This window comes from Podarcis vaucheri, assembly GCF_965113315.1.
Source record: "Podarcis vaucheri genome assembly, chromosome: 2".
NCBI classification, from domain to species: Eukaryota; Metazoa; Chordata; class Lepidosauria; order Squamata; family Lacertidae; genus Podarcis; species Podarcis vaucheri.
Window position 1 is genome coordinate 115,740,650 of NC_138760.1, and position 15,585 is coordinate 115,756,234.

A 15,585-nucleotide genomic window follows, 5' to 3' on the forward strand; every position below is an offset into this window, starting at 1 on the left:
TGCTGGACCAACCAGGGCTGGGCTTGACACGGCTGAGCTCTCCTTAACGTTCTTGCCAATGCATGCTGCTGCTCCACAATAATTCCATTCCCAAACAATTCCATTGGCCAGGCTCCTTTCGTCATTCCTGTAGCCTCTTGCCAAATTCCCGGTAGGATGATGCTCTCCAAACATTGCGTCTGCTCTGTTGAAACACCAGGGAAGGTGCTTCCTTGCAGGTGATAGCAACGCACCACGCCCTGGCAGTCTGGGAAACCCAGCCCTTCATCCCATTAGCAAGGATATAAGCGGCACCCCCACTTTTCGAGAACGTCTGGAGCAATTTTCTCTGTGCGGAGCCGGTCCTGACTTATGAAGCGGGGTCCTGAACTTGCCAAAACAGAAAAGGATGAAGCTCAGTTCGGGCAGGATGCCCCTGGGGGTGAAACCTGCCTTCGTCTTGGCAGTGGTTCTTCTTCTTCAAGGTAGGTAACTGACAGGGTGGTCCCAGGGGTGGGTGGTGGGTGGGAAGGAACATAATAAAACAGGACTATGCAGAGTTTTGTGGCTCCTTAAACATTAGCACATTCATTGCAGTGTGTAGGAGCTTGTGAAATCTAATGGGCTGCGATTCTAGCTCCACTTACCCGAGATTCAGTAGTATTTCCACAGTTAGGATCGTGTTGTTAGTCTTTTAAGGAGCCGTAAGACCCTTTCTTGCCGGGACGCGGGTGGCGCTGTGGGTTAAACCACAGAGCCTAGGACTTGCTGATCGGAAGGTCAGCGGTTCAAATCCCCGCGACAGGGTGAGCTCCTGTTGCTCGGTCCCTGCTCCTGCCAACCTAGCAGTTCGAAAGCACATCAAAGTGCAAGTAGATAGATAGGTACCGCTCCAGCGGGAAGGTAAACAGCGTTTCCGTGCGCTGCTTTAGTTCGCCAGAAGTGGCTTAGTCATGCTGGCCACATGACCCGGAAGCTGTACGCCAGCTCCCTCAGTCTATAGAGCGAGATGAGCGCCGCAACCCCAGAGTTGGTCACGACAACCTAATGGTCAGGGTTCCCTTTACCTTTACCTTTAAGACCCTTTCTTGGTTTTGCTGTAACAGATTATGGGAGAAAGTAGAGCTGCTTTCTGACTGCTTTTAGCTCCCAGCAACAGAGACTGTTCCTCCGGTTTGTTTTGCTTCCCAAAATATATTTTTTTGGCAGGGGGGGGCAGAGATGCAAATGTTGTCCTTGCTCAGAGTGCCATATTACCAAAGTCGGGCCCTGCAATGGCTTTCTCTTCTGGAAAGAAGTAAGATTTACTTTGATTGGGCTGGAAAAAATGGTCTAGGAGTTACCCTAGTAGCTGGTTTGAAAAATATGACTGGACACTACAATGCTAAAGTACTATGTTAGGAAAAAATGGTCCTGTGTTAGGACGCTGGAGGGAATGCTGAGTTGATTCAAATGCTGATGCTGTTCTTCATTCACCACTGCCTGCAAATTTAGAGCAGGGGGATGGGTCTAAACTGTGCCCCCTAAATATTTTTGGACTTCAAATTCCCACCAGCTACAGCCAGCCTGGCCCAATGATCAGGGGTAAAAGGGAATTGTAGTTGAGAAGCATCTCTGAGAGCCACAGCTTGGGCCCTCAGTTTGGAGAAATGCTGAAGGAATTGTAGCCATTATTTCATGAGGCCAGGCAAGCAATCAGCATACCTGTTTGTTAGAGAAACGTTTTATTTTAAACCACCAATTGTGTAAAATAGATTTAAGTAACTCATCCATAGCTATTCCAGATGGGTGAAAAAGGATTTTAACAATGTAAATGAGAGAGAGAGAAACACATGCTTATTAACCTTTAGATGGAAATCAGTGAGGGTTAGAAGTACTTGATTTCATCTAGGTCAGGCATGTCCAACAGGTAGATCGTGATCTACTGGTAGATCATTGGATGTCTGCGGTAGATCACTGGCTCCCTCCAAAGAAGCTGAACAACTGCGGCTCCCCTTTAAAAAGCTCAACATTTTACCTCCTCCCTGAAAAAACTCAACAACTTTGACCCGAACCCCAAAAAAGGGGGTTGATCACTGCCAGTTTTTAACTGTGAGTAGATCGCAGTCTCTTGGGAGCTGGCCACCCCTGATCTAGGTCATGCAGTTGTGTGGTATAGTGGTTAGAGCACCAGACCTGGAAGACCAGGGTTCAAATTTCTACTCGGCCATGATGCTCACTGGGTGATCTTTGGCCAGTCGCTGCATCTGTTCATGGGGTTGCTGCTTCCGTCTGGACAGGGAGGGAGGGGAGTTTAATATCCAAGTTCAATTATGATGCTCACTGGATAGCTTGGGACATCATCCCTCGACCCAACCTAGAAGGTTGTTGTAAGAATTAAATTTGTAAGAATTGTAAATAGGGATCGCATCAAGCATCGGTAGTATTGGGCATTTGGTAGGGCCACTTCTCTGCACAGGGCCTGCTGCCAACACCTGAAGTCTCTTGGATGTGCTCCTCTTCAATGCATCTTCACCTGCCCGCTCCTTGCATGCAAGCAGTGGCAAGAATGAGGACCCTGAACACCAGCCTCTCTTTCCCAGTGGGAGCAGGGAAGCAAAAACAGGCAATATTAAAGTGAGCCCACCTAGTACATCTTGCCCAAGACTTCTCCAGATCTAGAGATGAGCCGATACCAATTGTAAAGAATGTTGGATATAGTTGGACTAAATGACCCTCGTGGTACCTTCCAACTCTACAATTCTAGGAAGTGCTGTGGAAAAGGTTCCCCCTGAGGTTGATGTGGGGGGCGGGGGGAGTGGAATGCAGAAGAAGATCTCAGGCAGACCTTCTAGAGTCTGCTGAGCAACCAGGAAGCATCGCTCCCAAGGAGGACGTGTGCAGGTGCCAAATCTCTGTGGCCGCTGTCTGCTTCCCGTCTGCTGTTGTCAAATCAGCCGGTCAACATGGTTGCCATTGCTTATTTATATCTTTCTTCCATGGCACCCATACCCCCAAACCATCCCCATTTGCTCAGGACATTCATGGAATTACAGAAGCCATCCCAACTTCTAATTTGATCCCGGTATGTCCTTTTCGGTAGCGGCGCCCTCCTTGTGGAACCCTCTCCCTTCAGATGTCAAGGAAAAAAACAACTATAGTGGTACCTCAGGTTAAGTACTTAATTTGTTCCGGAGGTCTGTTCTTAACCTGAAACTGTTCTTAACCTGAAGCACCACTTTAGCTAATGGGGCCTCCTGCTGCTGCCGCGCTGCCGGAGCCCGATTTCTGTTCTTATCCTGAAGCAAAGTTCTTAACCTGAAGCACTATTTCTGGGTTAGCGGAGTGTGTAACCTGAAGCGTATGTAACCTGAGGTACCACTGTATCTGACTTTTAGAAGACTTCTGAAGGCAGCCCTGCTTAGGAAAGTTTTTCATGTCTGATGTTTTATTGTGTTTTCACTGTTCTGCTGGGAGCTGCCCAGAGTGGCTGCGGAATCCAGCCAGCTAGGCAGGGTATAAATAATAACATTATTATTATAGGGATGAGGTGGTGCTGTCTCCCACGAGAGCGCTGCACCAAAAGACATGCATCCTGATTTTTGTTAGAGTAGTGTTGGAGGGTGCATAAAGAGGTCCCAAGTGGTCTTCTACTCAGGCACTGTCCTAACCCCAACTTTCTTAGCTTCAGCAAAGAAGCTGCATCATGTGGGGCCATATCTACCTGTGTCTGAGGTGGCATTTCATGCACGGCTCTGGGCCTACAGAGTTTCTGTCCCCAAAAAGGAGGAGAAGTACTAGGCGAGTTTGTTAGACTGGTGAAACTAGATTGTTTCTTGAGTGTGCCCAAGGTATCATCCGTCTCTAGTTCTAACCCATAATTACCCCTTTGAAGTTGGCGAGTTTGAAAGAGAGCAGCCAAGCTGAAGACATTTAACGAGTTTAATGCCTGCCAAGATGTTAGTAACCCATGTTCAAACGCTGTCAAATCCTCCTTCAAGAACCATTCGCTATGGGTCTTTACGAGCACTACAAATTTGGTACATGGGTGCTGCCATTCAACCAACACTCTGTGGGATGCTCAGATGCTGGCATTCAGCCTATGTTGTGATCAAGGATAAGAGCTAGGTCAGGCCAGGATCTTGTTCTCACGGTGACCAGCCAGATGCCTGTGGGAAACTCACAAAAACGCAATAAGGATCAACGGATCATTCTGTTTCCTGTCTGCGTTAGTTAGGTATGTGTTCATTCATTAGTCCATTCAGACCCCTTTCCTTTTTTGCATTAATCTTTTTTTTAAAATAATATTTATTAATTTTCCAACAAATTAAACACAACACTACAAAAAACAAAAACAAAAAAACAAACATACAACAATACAATACAGTACAAAAAACACTACAAAACACTAACACATACAACCAACAAAACAAAACAAAAACCATTTAAAACACAGTCCAATTTCAATATCTTATCTTTCTTTCACTTATTTCCACGACCTCCTCACACCTCCCTTTTTGTATTCCACTTCTATTAATTGTTTCAGCAATTCCTTTCCATCTTCCTGTTTTCTATCCTATAATTATCTTAACACATTCTAACCTTATTTTTCCCTTTAATACTCTATTGATTTATTTATACTTAATTCCTTATAACATTTCTACTAAAGCCATATAACTTCATTCCAACATTTTTCTAACATTCATTAATTTTACAGTATTTCTGTAAGTAGTCTTCAAACTTTTTCCAGTCTTCTTCCACCGATTCTTCTCCCTGGTCTCAGATTCTGCCAGTCATTTCCGCCATTTCCATATACTCCATCAACTTCATCTGCCATTCTTCCCGGGTGGGTAAATCTTGTGTCTTCCAGTACTTCGCCATGAGTATTCTTGCTGCCCTTTTTTGCATTAATCTACAGTCTGTCTGAAAAATTGAATTTTAAATATCTACAGTGGAACCTCGGTTTTTGAGCATCTCGGAAGCTGAATGATTTGGAACCTGAATGCCATAAACCCGGAAATAATTGCTTCCATTTTCGAACGCACCTCGGAAGTACAGTGGTACCTCGGGTTACATACGCTTCAGGTTACAGACTCCGCTAACCCAGAAATAGTACCTTGGGTTAAGAACTTTGCTTCAGGATGAGAACAGAAATCGTGCTCCGGCGGCGCAGCAGCAGCGGGAGGTCCCATTAGCTAAAGTGGTGCTTCAGGTTAAGAACAGTTTCAGATTAAGAATGGACCTCCAGAACGAATTAAGTACTTAACCCGAGGTACCACTGTAGAGCGGCTTCCACTGCGTGTTTTTCCATTTTCCCCCCAATGGATTTTGCCGATTGCCCATCGATCCTCGGTTTTCAAACGTTTCGGAAGTCGAACGGTCTTCTGGAATGGATTACGTTTGAAAACCAAGGTTCCACTGTATTTTTGAAAGCATTTTCTCAGCATATACGCAGTTCTAAAAGGCCAGAACTGTGCTGCAAAATACAGAGAAGGGAAAAGTCCAAATCGTGTCTGTGCTCCAATGTTCATGTTAGTCTGGGAGTTGCAGATCAAGTTCATTCACATCAAGATTCCTGAAGAATGGAATGCTCCTGCCTCCCTAGTTCTGACGCATTCCAAGTAAGCGTCGGCCCATGGTTTTACTGAACTCGGTTCAGTTTCTTCTGCTGCTATTATGATCAGGAGCCCTTAATTTGAATTGAAACAGTGATGTGGGCGAGAGGGACAGTCCTCCTGGATGAGAGATGACAGGTTGGCAAGGCATTCACCCATCCTTCCCACTGTTCTATGTTGTGGCAATTCTGATATGAAGCATTCTGGGATCACAACAAGACTGTGCCTTGGCCAAAGGCCTAGTGGAACAGCTCTGTCTTGCAGGCCCTGCGGAAAGATGTCAAGACCCGCAGGGCCCTAGTCTCTTGTGGCAGAGCGTTCCACCAGATTGGGGCCATGGCCGAAAAAGCCCAGGCTCTGGTTGAGGCCAGTCTAACCTCTTGTGGCCCGGGATCTCCAATATATTTTTATTTGAAGACCGTAAGGTCCTCCGTGGGGAGGCGGTCCCGTAGGTACGAGGGTCCTAGGCCATATAGGACTTTAAAGGTTAAAACCAGCACCTTAAACCTGATCCTGTACTCCACTGGGAGCCATTGCAGTGAATGTGATCACGTGGCGAGGACCCCGTAAGGAGTCTTGCTGCGGCATTCTGCACCCGCTGGCGTTTCTGGGTCAGTCTCAAGGGCAGCCCCACGTAGAGTGAGTTACAATAATCAAGCCTGGAGTATGGCTAACGTTGGGTACAACCCGTAATCCTTATATAAAAATCAACCTGCTTTGCTAAACCATCACATGCTAAAATGACTGGTTATAATTTCTAACTAGACTAAGACAGAAACCAGCCAAATAAAAAACCAACTTTGCTAAAAGAGCCAAGAATATATATGCAACTTTTTCTTTGAAGTCAATGGGGATGCATTATTTCTGGCTGATTTGCAACATCAGAAGAAAGCTCACATCACAGCCACGGGGTCTCCTTCTTTGGAGGTCTTTAAGCAGAGGCTTGACAACCATATGTCAGGAGTACTCTGATGGTGTTTCCTGCTTGGCAGGGGGTTGGACTCGATGGCCCTTGTGGTCTCTTCCAACTCTATGATTCTATGATTCTATGATTCTAGGGTGAACGCTACTTACGCCTGAAATGACAAGCATGCCTACCAGCAAATACTAGAATCATAGAATCATAGAAATCATAGAATCATAGAGTTGGAAGAGACCACAAGGGCCATCGAGTCCAACCCCCTGCCAAGCAGGAAACACCATCAGAGCACTGCGGAAAGTGCTCTAGCTCAGCCTTGCATCTCCTCGTCATGTTTTTGTTAAAAAGGCTTCCTTTCAAAGCATAAGAAGAAATCTCCACCAATTTATCCACTTATTCATCATTCCCCCCCCCAAAAGGAATATACTATTTAAAAAAAAATTATTTTCTTAAGAAAGGAACACAACGACGACAACAATACAACAACCCTTGTTGCAGAGAGTGTTTTCTTCTTTGGTGATCACTTGTAGCCGAGTAAGATTGTCTTCCATAAATGCAGTTTTAACAGCGAGTCTGTAAGTGACTGTGGAGGCCAATTCTGGATCCACACGTCCTTCCACAGTGGGGACATAGGTTTCCGGACAGGAGTTGATCACAGTGAGGGTTTGCCAAGCGTGTGCAGAGTCCAACAGCCCACTGATGTATTTATTTAAGAATGCTATATCCCTTACAACCCCCCCCCAAAAAAAACACCCCATAAAAGATACAAAATTTAAAACATCAGAAAATTGAAAACATTAGAACAATGTTCGTAGTGCAAAAGCCTCCTGAAACAAAGTCTGTTTAACGTAGCCAGGCCTGAAACTTAGCAGGGACGGTGCCTGTCTGATTTCTCATGGGAAGGAGTTCCAAAAAGTTGGGGCTATTGCGTGAGTTGTGTTTCTGGTCCATGGAAGACCAGCAGTAGTGTTCTCCAGTGATGATCTAACTCATCACCTTAGGACATTTGTGGGAAAGGCATTGACCTAGCCCTAGAATTGTAGAATTGGAAGGGACCACGGGGGTCATCTAGTCCAACCCCCTGCAAAGCAGGAATCTTTTGCCCAAGGAGGGCTGTCCTTAAGGCATCCTGGGCCCAATGTTGAAAGGTAGGGGGAGGCACATCAAAGCTTAGTTTAAGCAGAGTAACCTTTGATTCACATCTAGGCCTGGGGTTGGAACAAAGACTCTCTCCAAAGTGATCTAGGTACTTTCAAGTTCAAAATGGCCCCAGGGATTGGAGGGGACGTTTTCGGATGACATCACAGAGTGCTGGTCATTCCACACTGTGTGGAATTTTGGCTTCTTCTGCAGAGCTGCAGAACTCCCGTTATCAGAGCTTGACCCTCGTGAGAAATAGGCACGTACGGCTTGAACTCTGTGAGAGTGATTTCAAGGTAGGGGGCTTGAGAAACTTGATTTCCTTGTGTTATGATGCAAACCTACTTGACCTGCGCTTCCAGGAACTCGCACACGGATAGGAATGTACTTATCCTTTGGATTCTGCCATTCTCTGAATATCGCAGTTCAGTTCTCAGCTCAAGCAATGCCTGTGAATGCATTAAAATGTGTAGTTCGGGATAAAAATATGTTTAAAAATGCATGTATTGGGAATAAATATGTATCAACATACAATTTTGATTACATCTTTAAAAATGAATTTTTGTGGAGATTTTAAAATTTGAGATTAAAGTGGGAATTGATTGGAGCAGACTTTTGAAGAAACACGCATGAAGCAGACACAGACTTGAAGCAGGCTGATCAACCTATCCTTATTGCAGAGGGGTCTCTGGGGCAACTTCATTCTCACATGCTCCCTAAACCCTTCCAACCTGGTTCAATATATGCTAATTTTTGCTTGGATGTTAAAGTTGTATAATGCAAGGCAGGATTTAGGTTCCTTTACCCTCTGTTTTCTGCCTTGGGCTCCTTTGCGAGGGAAGATGGGTTATAAATTTATTCAACAAGCATTTCAAAATTATCTTTTTAAAGAATTTTTAAAAATGGGGAGTTTTCTTTAAATACTAATAAAGCAAGCCTCCCATTTTGAATTATCTTATTTTCTTGCATGTTGTAGTTTCTGAGCAGAGAACCTCTAGGTGCTGTTGCTCTCAAACCCTCCTCATCCCTTAAAAAATAAATAAATTATATTTCACTGAAAATTTTCAGTGGACAAATAAAGCAAACTCTCATCATTGCTAACCATTGGCCATGCTGGCTCTAGGGCTGATGGGAGTTGGAGTCTAAGCCCACATGGAGGACTCCAGATCCCCCCCAATCCTTCTATCTGAAGCAATAGCAGCTTTCATCCCTCAGCTATGAATTCTGCATTCCAGCAAAGATGTGCTGAAGGTGACAAACAATTTAATTGGTTTCAGGGTGGGGCTGGATCGTTTTGAGACATACAATTAAAATTATTGACAGCTGTGCTTCCTTCTATTAAGACCTGAATAAATAAGAGGTTTGGCTGGCCTTTACGAGGGGTCTGCGTCTTTGCCAAGGCGAGCTCTGCTGCCCTGCGTAACTCCTTGACAGTAGAAGTTTGGCAGAAATTATACTTGCCTCTGTTTACATGGCTCTTAAAAGTATACTGCCCTACTTGTCATACGTCCGGGTTTTCCCGGGCACTTTACCAATTCAGTGAAAATCCCGTATGTGTCTGGGAGAACCCGGACATATGGCAGACCTATCTTAATGTAAAGAAGCTCGTTTATACAGTACTGCTATTTCTTAGTTGTGGATTTTGGTTTGTTCTGTTTTGTGGGTGGGTGTGTTTTGTCTTTTGTTATAAAGCTACGAGTAAAAAAGCTTTAATAAACAACAAATGGTGTTGTTCAGTCAGGGCTTTTGTATTACCAACCAGTATTTATCGATGATTTTGTTATTATTGTACTGTAGTTCTATATGGTGTGGTATTATTAGGAAAGTGTGATACGTAAAATATTTAAATAAACAAATAACTCACTTACCATTTAAAGATAAGTCAGAAGTCACCTTGATTTTTGGGAGGGGCTTCTGTGCATTTAATCTCTTGGGGCCAGGCCAATCCAACAGGTTAAGCTTCAACTTCACCACTGAGAGAGAATGGGGAAATTCTCAGCTGGTTGAATTTCTGCCTGATTTTGCTAGTAGCTGTGCCTTTAGTATCCACATTTTAGGCAGATCTGTTTTGTTCAATGCTTCATCAGCCAGTCTTGATCAATTATTCATCTGCCAGACTTGTAAGAATTAATATGAGAAGGATGCAGTTCAATTTCTTAACAAGCCAAACTTACATGTAAGTAAATATAAACACTGTAGAAAATATGCTCTGGATCAGTGGTCATATGATACTGTAGTTACAAGTCTGGCTGATGAAGAATTGATCAAGAATGGCTGAAGCATTGAATGAAACAGATTGGTTATCCAGGAACTCTGTTCCCACGATATTTGTTGACAGATTATGTATTTATCGAACTTCTGAATTATTCCACCGCGAGTGGTGTAGAAGATTCAGAGACTTTGGTTGCAATTTCTGATCATTTGTATTAGTCTATAAATAGTGTTTTTTTGGGACATGGGTGGCGCTGTGGGTTAAACCACTGTGCTGCTTGGGCTTGCCGATCGGAAGGTCGGCACTTTGAATCCCCGTGACGGGGTGAGCTCCTGTTGCTCGGTCCCTGCTCCTGCCAACCTAGCAGTTCGAAAGCATGTCAAAGTGCAAGTAGATAAATAGGTACCGCTCCGGCAGGAAGGTAAACGACGTTTCCGTGCGCTGCTCTGGTTCGCCAGAAGCGGCTTCGTCATGCTGGCCACATGACCCGGAAACTGTACACCGAAACCTCGGCCAATAAAGCGAGATGAGCTCCGTAACCCCAGAGTCGACCACGACTGGACCTAGTGGTCAGGGGTCCCTTTACCTTTATAAATAGTGTTTAGTGCCATTGTTATTGGCCATCGTGTTGCGTTATTTTGTTCAGCTTGTCTATATTGCAACACAGGATTCTGTTTAGGAGTTAAATGGGAACAACACCTGATCACAGGACCGATACGAAGATAGATGGATAAGGAAACATTGTCACGTGTCCTTTGCCATACAAATAGGGTGAGGCCTGCACTTAAACTCTCAATCCCTTGGGAGTCATTGGTGTGTGGGCGGCTGCCTGAGGCAGCAACAGGAGCAACACCTTAGATGAAGCAAGAGGAAAGGAACCTGCATATTCAGAGAAATCATGTGGTACAGAGCAGATCTCTGGGGAGTATACTGCTTGCTTGTTCTTTGGCTAATGGTGTTTCCTCATATGTCCCTAAAAAACCTGCGTAATGTACAAATTGGGCTTGGGCATGTGGCATGGGTGTCTCAGTTTATAGGCTCACCGTTTCACAATCTCTCCCCTTTGTGGTCCCTTCCCAGGTGTGACATGTATGAGCCTTCGAAGCACTGCTGCAACAAGCGCTCCTGTATCCCTCAGCGTGGCTAATCCATCAGTGGCTGGTACTGTTGAGGAGGAGGAGACCCTGGATGAAAACGAGGTTGATGCCAATGAGCCTAAAATAGATTATGACGAGGCCGACCGTGACGACTCCCTGGAATACGATGGGACCGTTTCACTTGACAAAGTAGGCGCAACCGAGTCCCCAAAAGACACCATGAAAGACGATGCCAACGAGGAGGGAGCGAGTAACGTGGAAGTGTCCCCAAAGGACAACAGGCGAGCGGAAACCAACATTTTGGAAGGGGTAGTAGACCCAACTGACCTTGATGATGCCCTTAACTTTATCAGTCTCATTGCCAAGAAAGCTGCTGAGGAGCTGGAAGAGGAAGAGGCAGAGGAAATGATGTCAAGTGACGACGATGCTCTTAACTTCATTAGGCTGGTTGCCAAGAGAGCCGCTGAAGAGGAGGAGGCAGCTGAAGAAGGGAAGCCAGTCGACGAGGATTCCTTTTTGTTTACCGACCTGCCCAAAATCTTGGGGCCCTTGCTGAAAGCGTTTTCTAGCACGCCAGAAAATTCTGAGGCTCCCTCACCGGATGACTTCTTTTCTTGGTTTCCTGACCTGAAGAAACTGCTGGAGGATCCCAAGCCAGCTGGCAGCAGATCTTATCTGCCTACTTCTCCACAGCCAGCCCTACAAATATCCCCCGCCTCTCCCCAGCCCACTGGATCTGAAGTCCTTTCCTCCCCATCTCTGCCAGAAGCGTCAGCCTCCACTGCCCAACCAACCATACCTGAACCTCCTCAGACAAGCCAGCCTTCTCTCCCAGAAGTCCCAGACTCAGAAGAGAGATTTTATTAAGCAGGCACAGCAAAGCAGTCCTCACCTTTTTGGAGAATGAGGAAAACGAAAAAGGAAGGCTGGTCGGGAGCCTCATTCCTCCAACCTCCTCTTTCTCCTTGAGATCACCTCTATTTCTTGTTATTAACAAGGTATAAAAAGTAAGCACAATATACGCTTTTAAAAACACACGGTTTTTCATTTGGCAATTTAATATTGCATCTACCCAAGAGCTACACAAAGGTGTGTTGTACTTAGGGATCGGAGGAGAAATTCAATTTGGTTTGCATTTGAATCGGAGCCTGCCTAATTCGCACATCCCAAATCTGCGCGTGAACAGAAACGCTGCCTTATCTTAGTGGGCAGACTTATCTATCCCTAACTGTATTTGGGCATAGTGAACCAACTCTTCTTAGTTTCCTTAAATACAGCCCAGCCTCCAGATTCTCCCCCATCTTCATTAAGCTAGGAATCTGCTGCAGGCTTGTATAAAGAGCACTGCCAAAAAGCTGTATATCACCTTGCTTAATAAACCTGTTTGGTTACTAGTACCTGCGTGGAGCCTGAATCTGTAGTCAAGGTTCAAGAGACAAGAACAATTACCACTGGGATTTGTGGGTACTGTGGCGGGATAAAAGGTAAAGGTAAAGGTACCCCTGCCCGAACGGGCCAGTCTTGCCAGACTCTGGGGTTTGTGCGCCCATCTCACATTTATTGGCCAAGGGCCAGCGCTGTCCGGAGACACTTCCGGGTCACGTGGCCAGCGTGACAACGCTGCTCTGGCGAGCCAGAGCCGCACACGGAACGCCGTTTACCTTCCCGCTGGTAAGCGGTACCTATTTATCTACTTGCCCCCGGGGGTGCTTTCGAACTGCTAGGTTGGCAGGCGCTGGGACCGAGCAGCGGGAGCGCACCCCGCCGCGGGGATTCGAACCGCCGACCTTTCGATCGGCAAGCCCTAGGCGCTGAGGCTTTAGCCCACAGCGCCACCCGCGTCCTGTGGCGGGATAGAGAGGGCGAAATAAATGGGGAGGAGAATAAGAGAGACAACATCATAGGTTCTTTTGTCACGTGTGTCCGCAGACCCGCCAAGTCTCCCTGTTTTCCAGGGACAGTCCCAGATTTACAGAAGCTGCCCCAGTTTCTGATTTGCTCCCAGAATGTCCCGCTTTTCCATAGGATGTCCCTATTTTCACTGGAGAAATGTTGGAGGCTGTAGAGTTATCTGACCCCCAAGCCATCCGAAGGCAGCCCTTTATAGAGTGGCTGGGGGAACCCAGTCAGATGGACGGGGTATAAGTAGTAATACAACAACAACAACAAGAAGAAGACATCCCTATTTACATTGGAGAAAAGTTGCAGGGTATGTGTGTGTGTTTGTGGGAGAAATGTCCCAGATTCAAATCTCACCTTGGTCATGACCTCATTATTTTATTTATTTATTTTATATACACTAGTGGAAACCTTTTGGGAAAAGTGTATTTCTGAGGTTTGATGGCTCATAACACCTGATTGGCTCTCTAAACGCCCATCCTCATTGGCTACATTCAAATGAAGGAAAGCTATTGCATATCAACCTAAGCAAGTTGTGCTTCCTTTTTCTGGTTACTTGGCTATATCTTTTGATAGAATACAGATAATGGAACAAACTTTATTGCATTAAATTCTTCATTAAATTATCTTTGTATATATATGGTATTACTCCAAAAATATATATATGGTATTACTCCAATACCATACACAATATATGGTATTACTCCAAAAAAAAGTGGTGTTATGAGCCATCAAACCTCAGAAATACACTTTCCCCAAAAGGTTTCCACAATTTTGGTCACTAGCGTACCTTATCTTACTGTATAAAACAGTGCACAATAGGGATGCAATATAATAATAAAATCAGTTAAAATATACTCAGGAAATCGGGGACGGAAAATGACTGCTGAAACGAAAATTTAAAAAATCTTCCCCAAGTGCTGGAAGTTCACCAAGTCTGTCCTCAACTGGGAAGGAAATTCCACAGAATATTGAACACAGACATGGCTCTTGGTGGATACAAGCCATGAATGCCTGAGCCGTGGGGTACCACTAACAAGGGGCTCCTCTGAAGATGTCAAGATCGGGCAAGGGCGTAAGGAATCAGGTGGTTCTTAAGGTATCCTGGGAGACTTAAGTCAAACCACCATCTAATTGGTGCCAGGCGATGAGCCTCTGGAGCAAGGTGTAGGAGGTGTTGTGTGTGTGTGTGTGTGTGTGCGCGCGCGCGTGCGTGCATGTGGAGAGAATGGGATGAGTTTCAAGAGGAATTGGCTCACAGCAAGAAGTAAGTAAGGGAGGTGGATCTAGAAACGTTACCACAGAAGCTAGATCTTGGTTCAATAAGGGAGTGCTTGCAGTTTTCCTTCTCTCCTCATGTTAAAACACATCCATTTCTCGAGCAAAGCTTCCAGAGTTATATGTAAGATTATCAGAACATTACATGTATATATGACATAAGCAGCTCCTAGTTGTGGAATGCATTTTGCTTATGTGTAGAAACCATAACCTGCTTGAAGAACGTAAGTGCATAATAATAATAATAATAATAATAATAATAATAATAATAATAATAATTTTCCCTTCCTGATTCAGAAAACCAGGCTCAGAGCGGCTAACAACAAATTTAAAACACTTACTTGATGCAACAAAAAACAGCATAAAATACAGTATAAAACGTGAATAACAATAAATTCTGAATTCAAAAATCAATTTAGGGGGAAAATCCATCCAATAAACATTAGATCAGTATTTCCCAACCTTTGGCCTCTAGCTGTTTTTGGACTACAATTCCCATCATCCCTAGCTAGCAAGACCAGTGGTCAGGGATGATGGGAATTGTAGTCCAAAAACAGCTGGAGACCAAAGGTTGGGAAACACTGGATTAGATGATCACCAGGGCTAGCTGGCTAAATTAGTGGTGGCATAAATGGTGGTATTATGACAATTGAGGCTGGTCCACTGGAGCGAATGGGGCCCTGCCCCCATCAACCTCTGTCTGCCTTCATGTACCATATTGTTCGCTCTATAGGACACACTTTCCCCCCTCCAAAAATGAAGGGGAAAAGTGTGAGTGTCCTATGGGGCGAATGTAGGCTTTCGCTGAAGCCTGGAGAGCAAGAGGGGTCGGTGCACACCGACCCCTCTCGCGTTCCAGGCTTAAGGAAGCTATCCGCAACCCTGCGGATCCCGGCGGGAACTCCCGCTGGGCTCTGCAGGCTTGCAGATAGCTGCCTGCAGCCCGAAGCCCGGGGAGTGCGGCGCTGTGCACCCCGGGCTTCGGGCAGCTCTCCGCAAGCCTGCGGAGCCCGGCGGGAATTCCCGCCAGGCTCCCAAGGCTTGCGGATAGCAGCCTGCTGTCCCCGAAGCCAAAACAGCGAGACGGGGTGCTGCGCAGCCCTCCATCTCGCTGTTCCAGTTTTGGGATGGCTGCGCAAACCCTCCGCAGGGCGGCGGGGTGAAGGCACGCTGCCGCCCTACGGAGGCTACAAAGGATGCCCCTGAAGCCTCAAGCCTTTGGAGTGCAGCGCTTCCCCCCACCGCCAGCCCCCCAAGCTCGGGGAGCAGCGGCAAGGCTGCACGCAGCCTTTGCGCTGTTCCCCGACCTGCTCTTGAACGCACCTTGAATGCACCTTGTTTTTGAGGGGGAGAACAATAACCCCCCCATTCTCCCCCTCCTATGGCCCGGTGCGTCCAATAGAGCGAAAAATACGGTACCTCCCACTGGCCTGCCTTCCTGGCATGGCCTATCTGCTTCCTTATCCT

At 45.8% G+C, this 15,585-nt stretch overlaps 1 protein-coding gene across 1 annotated transcript; it reads left to right on the forward strand.

Annotated features, from left to right (window-relative positions):
- The first annotated feature begins 295 nt into the window (after positions 1–295).
- LOC309525120 (uncharacterized protein) lies at positions 296–12,335 on the forward strand. The gene is made up of 2 exons (XM_082210527.1): positions 296–464; positions 10,925–12,335. Exons 1-2 carry the CDS (start codon positions 389–391, stop codon positions 11,806–11,808), a joined length of 960 nt encoding a protein of 319 aa, XP_082066653.1. The 5' UTR covers positions 296–388; the 3' UTR covers positions 11,809–12,335.
- The last annotated feature ends 3,250 nt before the right edge of the window (positions 12,336–15,585 follow it).